Source organism: Enhydra lutris, unplaced genomic scaffold (assembly GCF_002288905.1).
Source record: "Enhydra lutris kenyoni isolate GAN:26980312 unplaced genomic scaffold, ASM228890v2 scaffoldscaffold39, whole genome shotgun sequence".
NCBI classification, from domain to species: Eukaryota; Metazoa; Chordata; class Mammalia; order Carnivora; family Mustelidae; genus Enhydra; species Enhydra lutris.
Genome location: NW_019154123.1, coordinates 23,904,408 through 23,919,540, shown reverse-complemented (window position 1 = coordinate 23,919,540; position 15,133 = coordinate 23,904,408). Strand labels below are relative to the sequence as shown.

The 15,133-nt window shown below is 37.0% G+C and overlaps 2 protein-coding genes across 3 annotated transcripts in view; both read right to left on the bottom strand.

Annotated features, from left to right (window-relative positions):
• Window positions 1-6,032: 6,032 nt before the first annotated feature.
• LOC111154972 (vacuolar protein sorting-associated protein 29-like) lies at window positions 6,033-6,583 on the bottom strand. The gene is given in 4 exon segments (XM_022514928.1): window positions 6,033-6,113; window positions 6,402-6,528; window positions 6,530-6,544; window positions 6,546-6,583. Coding segments are annotated over 4 exon segments (261 nt in total).
• Window positions 6,584-12,285: 5,702 nt separating this feature from the next.
• The window catches only part of LOC111154999 (solute carrier family 15 member 2), a 32,853-nt gene continuing 30,005 nt past the window's right edge, over window positions 12,286-15,133 (bottom strand). Inside the window, exons 20-22 of one of the 2 annotated variants that reach the window (XM_022514987.1) lie at window positions 14,754-14,900; window positions 14,066-14,170; window positions 12,286-13,725 (exon numbers count right to left, since the gene is read on the bottom strand). In XM_022514987.1, coding sequence (XP_022370695.1) covers window positions 13,549-13,725; window positions 14,066-14,170; window positions 14,754-14,900 — 429 coding nt within the window. In that variant the 3' untranslated portion in view covers window positions 12,286-13,548. The remainder of the gene's footprint in view (window positions 13,726-14,065; window positions 14,171-14,753; window positions 14,901-15,133) is intronic. The other variant, XM_022514988.1, reaches the window with a different exon arrangement.

Below are 15,133 nucleotides of genomic sequence, written 5' to 3'. Positions count from 1 at the left end.
CCTCTTGGCTTACATGGAACCTTCTCTCTAAGGATAATATTTAGCAAGTAGATACTGAGGAACAAGGGCTTCCATCCAAAAAGGTAACAGAACTATTCTCTGCACAGTGCCCATGAGAAAATGGGAGTTATGTTGAGGAATCTCCCATTTGACTACAGAATCAGGATTCCAGCAGAGATCTGACCTCAGGTTTGGTGTTTATTTCACTTCATCAAAGGCTACATCCTCAGAAATACAGGAAACTATAATGTCAAGTTTTAAACTCCTGTGGTTTCAGACTGGGTTGCTCCTCTGCTCCTGGCCTCCTTCAAATGGATTATCTTTCTTTCTAATCTTGCCCTACAAGAAAGGACTTCCCAAGGCATTTCTGGTTTGTTACAAAGTTGCCCTATACCTCCTGTTCTAATACAAAAGAAAACTCCTGCATTCCTTCTTCTCCAAGTTAAACTCAAACTTTCAGTAGAGAATCCAAGATTCTTTTTTTTTTTTTCATTTTTCTTGACTTGATTTAATAAAAAAATTTTTACTCAGTATACTTAATCTTCTACTTTTAGTACAATTCCTTGATCATGTCTAGGTTTCTCTTCAGCAAGCCCTGCACAAGTTTCTTTTGTCCCATTTCATTGCTTTTCTTTGTATCGGAGAATATTCATCCCATTGCATTTTGATTAGAAGCCACGCTCCTTAAAACTCATTTTCCTGATAAAATGGAAACAATTTTTTATAGTAACATGAATGTATATACATATACAATGCATTTAACGGTAGGTTTTGGGACAGATACCTTGTTTTGCCATTTCAAATAGGATAAGAAAGGTCACATTCATGGACTATAGCTATAGATATTCAAAACTTAGGAATGATCCCCAATAATACATAGTTAGAGAAATATGAGAAACATAGAAACATAGACATTGTCTTTGCCCTGATAGAACAAGTTGAAAAAGCCGAAAGATCAAGCTGAAGAAAAGTCACTGAGTTTGGTCAGAAAGAGATACTGATCTTTGAAAAATAACTTGAGAGAAATACTAAGGTATGACGCTCAACTTTTTAGAAAAGGGCCAAAAAGGAATGGTTCAAGAGAATATGAAGAGGAAAAAGAAGAACTGGGCCATGTCTTCATGAACAAATGGTAGGGAGATGGGCTGACGAATGGACAGGGTCCTTTTTTCAGTCTAAGGAAGATTTGAAGGTGTTGAAGTCATCAGGAGGCAAAGTGAATGAGACTGTAAGAAATTTTTAAACATTAAAGGTATTTGAGGGAGGCTCCAGGAAGTTATGAAAGAAGAGAAACCTAAGCCTGGGGAAGAGACTGGCTTCATGAGGAGTCAAGAAGTATTTTTTAGGTTCAGTTATGTTGTCCCACAACTCACCTAGGATTTGCACCAGGATCAAGTGAACCTTGTATTTTGTATGCACAGACAATAGATCCCAGCTGACTGGATTCTTTTGTGTTCTATTCCCCAGGAGAGAGACAGCTCCCATAGTGGAAGGAGTGTGGTCATTTAGTCACCTGGCACAGCGCTACATCTTTGGCTACTCCTCAGCTCCCACATGTCATCAACATCACCCAGATTTCCAGCTGACTTGGGAGGGACACTGAAAGTGTCTATCTTGCAGATTCTGAGAACAAAATAGAAAAATATTAAAAACAAGAGTTTGAGGAATTAATGACTGTAGTGTTAGCTTTGGCTCACACTCTGCACATGTAGAGTGTCTGACTTGTAATGGACTCTAACTGGTTTGTGATCTCTCAGGAAATTAGTAGCCTGAGTCTTCAACTAGGTTACAGAGCTCAGAACTATGGCCATTCTCAAAGTGAGAACTCAGGAATCTTTAAGAAGAAATCAAACATGTTTCAGGTACAGGAAATTTATTGAATATGGAAATTTCCACAGGAACTTGTCTCTATTTCTATAACATACCTCTATTTTAGGAGTCCGCCTTGCTACACCCATGCCCAGTCCTGAGGGCTCCTGAGGGTCTAGTCAGAGATGGTACAGGAAATACTCTCATGGGTTATTTAGGCAAGTGTAGAAGATCACTGAGAAGCAGTTATACACCAAACTTATCTCTCTCCCTTGTTTTCTCCTCCCCCCTCCTCCTCCTTTTTTTTGGGGGGGGGGCTACATCTAATTTATATATCCTTACATATTATGTATCCACTAAAATCACTTTACATTCTTCTTGGGAACAACACAGTATACAAATAAATTAGAAAGAAAATATACTGACCTAAGGATTCTGTCCCAAATTAATACTTACTTTGGTGCACTTGACTGAACTGAGTTTTCTTCCCTACTAAAGCTCAGAGAAGAGCCAGCTTGGCTCTTCTTGGATAGTTTGGAGTCACCTTTCTCCTGGCACCGTGCAGCCTTGTAGAGTTGAGATTTCCCAAGCAGAAGCATCGAGGTAGGTCTAGCCACTGAGAGAACCCCAGGAGGAGAGGACTATGCCCTCTCTATAGTAAGCTCTACTACTCCCTCCCATTTTCCCCAATCCCTTTGCTGGTTTCATGAATCCATCTGTGCTTGATGTAGAGATGCTCCTTGAGAAGATTGGAAGAAGATGGTCTGAAAGGAGGTGTGTGTGTGTGTGTGTGTGTGTGTGTGTGCACGCACGCTCCTTAACAGTATCTTATGTATATGGCCTTATTCTCAATTTAGATTCTATTGTGTTGACACATTCATTTTTCCCCCCAGCCTCATTAATTACATCCAGAGAAAATAGATTAAATGCGTGCATCAGGCAAAGATTACTTTCAGATTTTTGATGTCTATAATGTAACTGGGTCTAAAATAGCAAAACAGAAACAAAAATAAAAAATTTTTAACAGATAAAGAAGACATAAAATTCAGTAGGTGAGGGTCTTCTGGTCTGGACAAGATAGTATAGACTTTTTCCTTGCTCCTTCCCACTAAGCATAACTTTATAAACCCTGGAAATGGCATGAGAAACAGGCAAAGGAGAACTCTAAAGGATGCTAAGAAGGCGGCAAGGTGGTTTGGGAACTCAGGGTGTGAGGCATAACACAGAGGCAGGGTATCTTGAATCCCCCAACCAAAAAAGAGAGACACCCAGAGCTGGCATTTCCCAACTTCCCACCTAGCAAAAGAAGGTAATAGCTCATTCTTCCCCCTGGATTTAGTGGGAGTTGCTCTGACAACCTCGGGCAATGGGGACCATCTAGGAACCCTGCCAAAAATAAGTGACCAGGGGAAGTACGCTCCTTCCCTGCTAGGCCAGAGACTCTTCCATGGAGAAGTACTATGGTGAGTAGGAAGAACCAGTAAGAGGCTCAGATGAAGTGAGTAACCCAGCTGAGAAAGCTCTTTGTTCCCAAGGGCCAGAGACTCTCTTCCACTGCCCAGAGATAGTAGTGCTGACTACGAAACCAGGTAAAAGGACCTGTCACAGCTAACAGCCTGAGCCTGGAAGCCACTTGTTTCCATGAAACTGATACTCTCCTCCCTGGCCCAGATTAACTAGGGTAGCAGGGGAACACCAAGAGAAAGATTTCTACATACTCCTCACCAAGAGATATCTAGCAACCCAGCCAGGGGAAATTCTGTCTGTCACCTCAGGCAGCGTTGACAGAGACCAGAGTGATCCTTAGCAGAACCATGTACATCAAATAGACCAACATAACATCACAAATGTTCTGAATCATTAAACTGCCATTGGAATCATGGCCTGCAAAAGTAGGTGACAACTTGTATGTTGAACCTAATAGAGTAACTTCCTATAAAATAAAATATTAAAATAGGACCCAGAGTATCCTAACATAATAGACAAAATGACCAGGATACAAACCAAGAACCAAGAAAATCACAACTTGAATGAAAAACGAAATCACCTGATGCCAACCTGATATGAATCAGATGTTGGAATCATCTGATAAGAATTTGAAGGCAGATATTATAAAAATGCTACAACAATCAATTACAATTCTCTTAAGAAATAGAAAATCTCAAAAAAGAAATAATAATTATGCAAAAAAGAAAAGGGAATTATAAAATTGAAAAATACAAAGCTCAGAAATTAAAAACTCACAAGATGAGCTCAACAGAAGAGTGGAAATAGGAGGCTACAATCAGTGAACATGAGGACAGAACAATAGAATTCACTCAATTTGAACAATAGAAAAGAAACTGGAAAAAATGAACAGAGTCTCAGGGACCTGTAAGACTACAAAAGAATATCTAATATCATTAGAGTCCCAGAAAGTAGAGGAGAAAAGTAGGGATGAATGAGTATTTGAAGAAATAATGGCTGGGAACTTCCTGTATTTGATGAAAGACACCAACTTAGAGATTGAATGAACCTAAAAGCTAAATGAACCCAAACAGGATAAACCTAAAGGATCCATGACAAGATACATCATAATTAAACTTTTAAAAAAGGACAAAAACTCTTGAAAGGAGCCAAAGAGAAACAAGGCTTTCTCTGTAGGAAACACCAATTTAAGTGGATTTGTTATGTAAAACCATGAAGAAGGAAAGGGCTAAAAAGAAAAGAACTGTTAACATAGTTCTCTATCTGGAAAAGCTATTTTTCAGGAATGAAGGGAAAATAAAGACATTCAGAGATGAGTGAAAGTTAAGATTCTGTGACTAGCCGGCCTACTGTGAAAAGACTGAAGTTCTCCAAGCAGAAAGGAAATGATAAAAGAAGGAAACTTACAGCATCAGGAATCAAGAAGAAACAATAGAAAGAACAGAAATATGAGTCCATACAATAGCACATTTCCTTATGAGTTTTATAAACAGATTGAAACAAAAATTATAATACTAATACTCAAAACAATGATATTTAAAGGTGGGAAAGGTAAAGAGACCTAAATGGAAGTGAACTTTCTATACTTCATCTGAAGTGGTAAATGTTGATACCTGACATCGTTATAATTAGCACCCACAGTAACCACCATGAAAATTATACAGAGAGAAAAACTAAAAAGTATTACTCAGACATCAGAAGGGATGAATACCTACCATTTATATCAACATGATGGAACTGGAGGGGATTATGCTAGGTGAAATAAGTCAAGCAAAGACAATTATCCTATGGTTTCAATCATATGAGGAACAGGAGGAATAGCTTGGAGGACCATAGGGGAAGGGAAGGAAAACTGAATGGGAAGAAATGAGAGGGAGACAAACCATGGGACAAAAGGAAACAAACTAAGGGTTATAGAAGAGAAACAAATGTAGAAGAATTGAAATCATACAGAATGTGTGCTCTGACTATCATGGAATCAAACTGGAAATCTATAACAAAGACAACAGGAAACTCTTGAAACACTTGGAAACTAAGCAAACACACTTCTAAATTATGGACCAAAAGGAGGTCTCAAAGGGAATTTTAAAAGTACATAGAACTAAATAAAAATGAGAACACAACATATCAAAATATGTAGTATCCAGCTAAATCAGTACTGAGAGGGAAATTTATAACACTAAATGTTTACATTTAAAATGGGGAAAGATGTCAATTTCTGTAATCTAAGTTCTTAATTCAATAAACTAGAGAAAGGAGCAAAACAAACCCAAAATAAACAAAGGTATGAACTAATATAAGAACAGAAAATAAAACTGCAAATAGAAAACATTACCAAATAACTCAAGAAACAAGAAGCTTGTTCTTCAAAAATATCAATAAAATTGATAAACCTCCATTAAGACTGACAAAAACAAAATACATACTATCAATAATCAGGATGAAATAGGAAATATCATTCCAGATACTGCAGCCAGTATAAAGTAAGTACAAAAGTATAAAATAAATAATAAACATAAATAATTATCATATAGTTATTAAGCAATAATTATAAATAAATAATGAGAGTACTACCTATAACTTTATGCTCATAAATATGGTGGCTTAGAAGAAATGAAATAATTCCCTGACAACCACAAACAGCCAAAATTCAACTAAGATGTAATAAATCATCTCAAAAGTTCTATAGCCATTAAGGAAATTGAATGTTTTTGGCTTTAAGATTTTTTTCATATTCAATTTGTTCTACTTTCACATCATGTCCAGTTTACTGATACAGGTAAGTGACAACTGTAGAAGCCTGGATATCTCTCAACGCAAATGAAGGAAGAATGTTTGTTTCCAAAACATTATATGTTCCGATGGAGGAACCTGGGTTAATGTAAAAAATTTTTAATGCTCATATGCTTCAAATTTGTGCGTATTAGATAAGAGTGTCCACATCAAACTACCTCTGCAACAGGGCTTAAGCTGGCTATATCTCCCATGGAATGACTTGATGTCCATATCTCCCCATGGAATAACCTGATGCCCATATTTTCCCATGGAATAACTTGATGCCCATGGAGCAAACCGATTTTGAACTGCCCAGCAGTTACAACTTTCTGTTCTAGATAATTCAGATTCTCATCAAAGTCTCTTCTTACAATCTGAATATCATGGGCCAAAGTCTTGAGATAGTCGTAGCTGGTTTTGGTCCAAAGTTTCCAGCACAGAGAATGTTGAATCTTTCCTGGCACCAGCAGTTTTTTTTTTAGCTGGCAAACTAATATGGGATATGCGGGTCTCTTTTTACCAACACCAACATCCTGTCACTGGGCTCTGCTCAGTCACCACAAGCGCTGCCACCTCAGGAAACTGGATTTTTTAATTAAAAGCTCTCTGAAATGAAATCTCCAGACCAAGACAGTCTTACTGGAGAAGTCTAGCACAACTTTAGAAGTATAATTAACACTAACTTTATACAATTTCTTCCAGAAGAGGAGGACATACTCCCCGCTCATTTAAGGAAGACAGCACAAAGCCACTGCAAGTCATTACAAAAAAAAGAGAAAACTATGAACAAACATCCTTCCTGAACTTAGATGTAAAAATCCTTAACAGAATATTACCAAATATTTAAATATACAAAAATAATTATACACCATGAACAAGTGGGAGTTGGTCCCTATACATAAGCCTGTTCCCAGCATAGTAAAAACAATCTTGAAAGATGAAATTGGAGGACTTATTCTTTCAAATTTTAAAATGTACTATAAAGCTATAATAGTTAAGAGAATGTGGTACTGACATAGTATAGACATATTGATCAGTGGAACAGAATTAAGAGTCCAGAAATAAATCTTTACATTTATGGTAAATTGATTTTTTACAAAGATTTTTAGGCAATTCTGTGAGGGAAGGATTGTCTTTTCTACAAATGATGCTAGGTCATTTAGATAGCCACATGTAAAAAGATGGATTTAGAACCCTCATATACATGTAAATAATTAATTCAAAATGGATAACAGTCTAAATGTAAGAGTTAAAACTGTAAAACATTTAGAGAGAAAGAGAGAAGAAAACCTTTATGTCCTTGGATTAAGTAAAGAGTTCTTAGTATGACACCAGTAGCATAATCCTTAAAAGAAAATAATTATAAATTGGACTTCATCAAAATTTAAGTTTGTACTTCAAAAGACACCATTAAGGAAACAGAAATACAAACCACAAACTTAGAGAATATATTCACAAATCCTTGATAAAAATACTTCTAACCATAATCTATAAAGAAATCTTATAGCTGAATAAGACAAATGACAAAATTTTTTAAAAAGAGACAAGGTTTAGGGACGCCTGGGTGGCTCAGTTGGTTGAGCAGCTGCCTTCAGCTCAGGTCATGATCCCAGCGTCCTGGGATCGAGTCCCACATCGGGCTCCTTGTTCTGTGGGGAGCCTGCTTCTCCCTCTACCTCTGCCTGCCACTCTGTCTGCCTGTGCTCTCTCTCTCTCTCTTTCTGACAAATAAATAAATAAATAAATCTTTAAAAAAAAAAGAGAGACAAGGTTTGAATAGAGATTTCACAAAGGAAAACATAAAAATGGTTAATGAGCACATGAAAAGATGTTCTAAATAATATTACTATCATTACTATCATAATAATACTATCACTACAAATTAAAACCACAGTGAGACACCACTTCATACCCACTAGAATGACAATAAGGAAAGAGACAATAGTAAGTGGTAGCATAAATGTGGAAAAATGGAAAACTTCATAGTTGCTGATGGAAATGTGAAATGATGGGGCTGCTTTGAAAGACCTTTGGCAACTAAAAATGCATATTAGACATAAATTTACCATACAACCCAGAAATTCTACTCCGTTATTACCCAAGAGAATTTATCTACATAAAAATATATATAAATGTTCATAGAAGCCTTATTTATAATAACAAAAAAAAAGTAGAAAAAAATCCAGATTTCCATCAACTGGTGAATATATGAACAAAATGTGGTATAGCTATACAATGGAATTCTATTCAGTAATAAAGAAAAACAAAATACTGATGAATACTACAACATGGATGAACTTCAAAAATGTTAAGTGAAAGAAGCTAGATACAAAAGACCACATATCATATGATTCCCATTTATATGAAATGCCAGAAAAGGCAAATCTGTACAGACAGTAAGTAAGTTAGTGGTTGCCTAGGACTGGGGTTGGAACAGGAATTGACTGCAAATGGACAGGAGGTTTCTTCCCGGGGTGACAGAAATGTTCTAAAATTGGATTGTGGTGATGGTTGCACAATTTTGTAAACTTACTAAAAATCATGAAATTGTATGCTTATAATGTGTGAATTCTATGATATATACTATACCTTAATAAAAATCTTAACTATAGTAGGTCAAACATCATTACAAAATGTGTTTTCTGATATACAATGAATGATAGAAATCCTTTTAAAATGTGTTCATATGAATGATAATTTTAATTTAAAATTTTTTTCTTTTCTAACAGAAAAAGGGAAATTGAAACAAAACTGGAAGAATTGTTAAACTTCAAATATTTCATTTGAAGAGATTTTATTTTTGAAAAGAGCACTCCTGGATTTTGAAAAAAGACAAAGGAAAATGTTGAGCAGTTGGAAATAATTGTGTTTTAAAACCCCAGGTTTTGAAAGCCCTATCAGATTATGAAAAAAGACAAAGGAAAATGTTGAGTAGTTGGAGTCATTGTGCTTTAAAACCCCAGGTTTCAAATGCTAGCCACTCTCACATTCCCTGTAATCTCTGCTCACCTCTTGATTTAGTTTTGTTGTCAAAGTAAACAAAGTTCCCAGTTATATTTATTTTTAATAACCCAAAGAAAATATAATTTTTATTCAAAGTTATTTTTCAACTTCTACAAAAAGGATACAAAGATACAGGCATCTTAAAAATCAAAACCAGCTCTGGTCTCAATTCTGTTAAGTAAAATGTTATGCTTCTTGGAGGTAATTTCATGGAGGACAAAGTTCATTTTAAGTTCAGCTACATCAAGATATGAAATAGCCATAAGAGACTCTTAATCTCAGGAAACAAACCGAGGGTTGCTGTGGGGGAAGGATAGGGTGACTGGGTTATGGACATTGGGGAGGGTATGTGCTATGGTGAGTGCTGTGAATTGTGCAAGACTGATGAATCACAGACCTGTACGCCTGAAGCAAATAATATATTATATGTTAATAAAAAAAAAAGATATGAACTAGCCAGTCCTTCCCTCCTCACCACCTCTACCTACTGCTCGAGCTCTCCTTCTAATAAATAAATAAAATCTTTTAAAAAAAGGAACCTCAAATTTACATATTTTATTTCTTATAGATAAGATACATTAGTTTGTTTAGATAAATGCATATTTTATCATTTTAACATTTATTTTGCAATCATAATTCTCATAATATTGTTTTTTTTATTTAATGCAGGTTCTCCATTCCCAAGTTATTTTTATTCATCTTTTCTTATCAGGACTTCATCATTGCATAGCTTTTGCAAGAGGTTCTCATAAAGGCAATTTTACTTGAGTTTGTTCATGTTTATAAAAGCTGTCAGGCCCCTACAATTTCAACCACATCTTGATATAATTTTTTCTTTAGAATACTGTAGTAGTTGCCCCATTATCATTTGGTATTGAATTCTGATGTGGAAAAGACTGAAGATGGTCTGTGGGAATATTTTTTCTCTTCTCTGTAGATCAGTGGCTCTTAATATATGGTCCCAGGTCAGTAGCATCAACATCATATGGGAATTAGTTAAAATGCAAATTACCAAACCCCATTTTATGGCTACTGAATAAGGAACTTTGGTATAGAGTCCAGAAATGTTTTAAAAAACCATCCAGATGTTTCTCATGCCTACTAATGTTTGAGAACTATTTCTTTTTTTCTGCCTAGATACTTGAAGATATCTTACCTTGAAATTCAATGACCTACTCCACTAATCCAGGATATTTTAGAATTGAGAGTTCTCTGTCAAAATTTCCTGAATTCCTTTCAGTGTGCATTCTGACTGATCAAGGATACAAAGCAAACAAATTAATCACTTGGCTGCTATGACCGAATGACTATACATCTCAGGTTAGTTTTAATTTATGCCTATTGTCCCAGTGTATTTATGACTAGGGCCTCCTTTCATTTTCAAGACTGTCCTAGTTTGGATGATAGATTATATGGTCATCCTATTTATGACCAGTGAGCCCAGTGGCTTGCAACATATCTATGATCAAATGCGTTATGATTTGATTTCCCCAGAGCTGGGGAAGCTCTGAGAGGAGATTCAGCATAAAGGCCCATAGTTTTGGAGTAAAAAGCTCTTGGCTTGCTATTGGGCTATGGTGGAGACTGAATACTCATTTGACTATGGATCACTGTTGCCCCACATGAATTCAGTGTTTTATCTACCAACCCATAGAATCAGCCATTTCCAGCAATACTCCTTTATCATGTGGTATATTTGGGACTGGGCTTGAGCAATTGTAAATTGGATGAGCTGGTAGCTCTTAATCCTGGTGTGTCTATTCCCATTGCGCTGCTATCCTGCTCTCATTCTTGACTTTAGCCACATGCAATGCTCTTGATGGCCAGAAAAAAATCTGAGTCTATTTTGCAGAGGGTTTTGCATGACAGTTGGTGATGACTTCTGCAATGCAGCAGAAGTCAATGCAGTCCCACCAAGTTTGTGACCCTGCAAAAAAAGAAAGGTAATTCCATCCAGTGGGCAGAACCCTAAACATGACAGCTCATTGCTCATTTAGTCCAAAGGAAAGCTGGGTTGCCTCTTGCGGGAAATTGGAAGGGGAGGTGAACAATGAGAGACTATGGACTCTGAAAAACAATCTGAAGGGTTTGAAGAGGTGGGGGGGGTGGGAGGTTGAGGGAACTAGGTGGTGGGTATTAGAGAGGGCACGGATTGCATGGAGCACTGGGTGTGGTACAAAAACAATGAATACTGTTATACTGAAAATAAATTTAAAAAACGATTAAAAAAAACAAAAAACAAAAAACAAAAACAAAGGAAAGCTGGCCTAAGGAGAAGCTCTATAGTAATACATGACTAGAAAGCTAATGATTTGGCAGCACAGTCAGGGACATGAAAGGAACAATATGAGAATTGAGGGTGCCTGGGTGGCTCAGTTGGTTAAGTGTCTGCCTTCTGCTCATGTCATGATCGCAGGGTCCTCCTGGACTTTTCATGGCATCTGCTTCTCCCTCTGACCCTCCCCCAATGTGTTCTCTCAACCTCTCACTCACTCTCTCTCTCAAATAAATAAATAAAATCTTTAGAGAATTGATACTAAGTTGGTCTGGAGAAAAAGGTATGCAAAGGGATCTCTCAGAATGAATTCAGAGTATTAGAGTGTTTGTGTCCTATATAAATGCCCACCAAAGGGCCTTTACTCCATAGATTTTCTTTGCCTAGGTAAACATGATGAACTCCCTATTTCAGCACTAGGGACCCTATAATCAATTATTTAATTCCAAATATTCTTGTGAATCAAACCATTATGATTGTCCCACCAGCACTTCTGTCTACTAAAGTAACCAGTCCAAGTTGTTCTTCTGATAATTTGGCGCTACTTACTAGTCTCTGCCACCCTGAGATATCATATTCCTTATTGAAATCATAGAACCCATTTCAATATCAGTATTTGCCACCTTTGTCTCTGACCTACAGAAGCCAGTCACTATGGTGCTTTTCAAATATTTTGGTACTACCTTCATTAATGCATTTCTCAATGTTATTGTGACTGGCATGTCCTTAGGGCTGGGATGGCTGAGTTGGTAGTACATGAGAGACCCACTCTAACATACTTATCTCCCTAAATCTTTTTTTTTTCTTTTAAAGATTCATTCATTTACCTCAGAGAGAGAGAGAGAGAGAGAGAGCACATGTGATTGAGAAGGGGAGAAGGGGCCAATGAAGGAGAGAATCTCCAGCAGACTCCTCACTGCCAGGGAGCCTGAGGCTGAGCTCGATCCCACAACTCTGAGACCATGACCTAAGCTGAAATCAACTGACAGAGCCACCCAGGCACCCCACTCTCTAAATCTTTTTATTCCTTCTTCTATAGAGGATTTCTGGCATTTCAACTGAGCATAAGCCAGGAATGAATCCAATTTTCTGCCTACCAAAAACAAAAAGAGAAAATAAAACTAATATTACACTTTATGTTAACTAACTGGAGGTAAAATAAAAACTTGGAAAAAGAAATTAAATTTATGGTAAAAGTAAAACAGAAAAACTTACCAAAAACAGACCAACTACTTTGAGGCTAAAGAGGATAATAATTTAAAAAGGAAGTTGGATTCATAAAAATATTGTTGTTATTAAACATCTGTTATAATAAATAAGAAATGATGTAATAATAAGAAAAAGCTGACCCAACAACACTGAAAATGCATGGTTGGAAAATTATAATTAGTACCCATATAACTGTCCTTAGAAAGGCATAATCCAGCTGAAACATTGTAGTCACTATGAAAAATGTACACTCTTAAGACTCAACAGAATTTCTACAATTTATACATGTTCTTGTTTTCCAGAACTAGGCTTACCACATTTAATTTGGTTTCCAAAGATCTATTAGTATGAAGAAAGGGGGGTTTGGGTTAGTAGATAAAATACTGTAATTATCAGAAAGATGCATTTCTTCTGTGTATTAATAAAATGTCATTTGTTTCCTACCACCTGGACTGAAAAATTTACTATGGTCTTATCAAAACTGGATAGCTGAGAGGCCAGGCCCTATACCAGATCGCACCATAAATACCAATTCTTGAGGTCCTAGTGAATAGTACAATTATGTTGCTTATGAAGAAACCTGAAGTACCATTTCTGATATTCTGCAATTTTACCCCTGAATCAATCCCTAAAAATGTGGAGTCATAGGTTCTAAATGGCAAGTAAAGGGATTCCCATATAACTTTACATAATCCCAGAAACTAATTCAATTACACATTTGTGCTTTTAATGGCCATTTAGAGATACTAGGCCTTCTTCAGGAATACTACACAATGTTTACAGAGTTTAGTAACTGATGGGAAGATATAGAGTCTCAGGGGACTTGCTCTTTAATGTACTGGAATATCCAGTCCTAGAACTGCCTCTATCATGAGAGAAAATTGGAGGACCTCTGCTCAGATATGATGCTACTTCCCTTCCCTAACAAGTAGGAGAAAAAAATGCCTTAGGATGGGTGATAACCAAGACAAAATCCCAGAAATGGGGTCTGGGAAGATTCCAGGGAGCCATCAGAGCTTTGTCTTCTTGGTCTCCAGGTTGATCATGTTCTCTTGGGTATAGGGAATCTGCTTATCTGCTGGCTCCTGTAAATCCTCTGGCTTTATAGGAACATAATAGTAGCCCATGATGGAGAAGATCAGGCAGACCACCAGCAGGAGACAGGAAAACAAGATGAATTCAGCCCACTGCAGGAAGAAATAAATATAAGAGAAGAATATGAAGAAACTTTAAATGGATCTTCATAGGATGAGGACTATGGAACAAACTGACTCAGGGTCACCAGCATAGGCAGAGGTTTGTTAAAAGAAGAATGGCTTCACTGGCCTCTCCTCATATGGTCTATGGCAGCCATTATTGCCACTCTACATGTCCATTCTCCTGGCAATGTCTGTTTATATCTTAACCATCTTACACACAGCACTGAGTGAAGAATGTGGGAGGCAAAGGGATGGAGGAAGAGGGAAGAAAGGAACTTGGAGGGAAAATCTTGGGTAAATACAAACTCCTGCTTCATCAGATCCATACCTGTACCAGGCCACTGAACTGTGCCACAACAAGCACGATGATATTCCCAACTGCGACTGTCAACAACCAGGCTGCCTGGAGTACAGATTTCATACTAGTGGGAGCCTAAAGAGGACACAGGTCTGTGAGTAAACAAACTCCCCAAAACCACCCTATGACTCAAGCATCTATCCAGAAACTTTTCCCACAAAAGTTTCCAAATTTGAACTCCTCCTCCTCCAACTTTAGCTATCATGTTGATTTAAGGGGTGATAATAATGTGAACAGTAATAATAAGATGGAGCTCTTAATTGAATACTTCAATCCATTATTTCATATAATCTTTATTATACCCTAAGAGATAAATTCTATCAGTATTCTTACTTTACATATAAAGAAAAATAGCATTAGAGAGATAATTAACTTGCTCAAGTTTTACACGATAAGTTGTACAATCAAAATTTGAACATGGGCAATTTGACTCCGTAGTCCTTATTCTTAAAGTACCCTTTCCTAGATCCCAAACAGCATCAGTTACTATGCTGCACTGCCATGACTCCCTCTTCAGGGTCATATATAAGAAATCTAAGGCCAAAAAAATATAGAGGTCTTGGCCAGGATCACATACTATTTAAAGCAGTGCTATAATTAAAATTCATCCTTCTCCAAGCAATATATTTGCCTCCACTTTTCACTTGCAAAAACCTACCTGAGAATAGGAAAACTCAAGTCCTGTGACCGAGAACATGACCTCCCCAGCTGTAATCAGGGCGTACTGTGGTAGCTGCCATGCAATGGAGAGTTTGGTGGTAGGCATGTCTTCCATCTTCCAGGCCTGAGGATCCTGACTGGTGCGCTTAGTGAGGAAAAGAAGAAATGGGTTCAGCAGCAGTCTCAAGTAAATATTTCTGATCTACAGCATTCTATGATCTTATACCCATCCCCTCTTTGTATTTTCATCCTTCAAGAGACAGCAAATTCTATAAATTTCAGTTTTTTTTAAATTCCTTTTGGTAACACTGCGCTCACTTACCTGGGTTTAGTCAGTCAGATACCATTATTGACAGAGTCCCTAAATGGCAGAATATT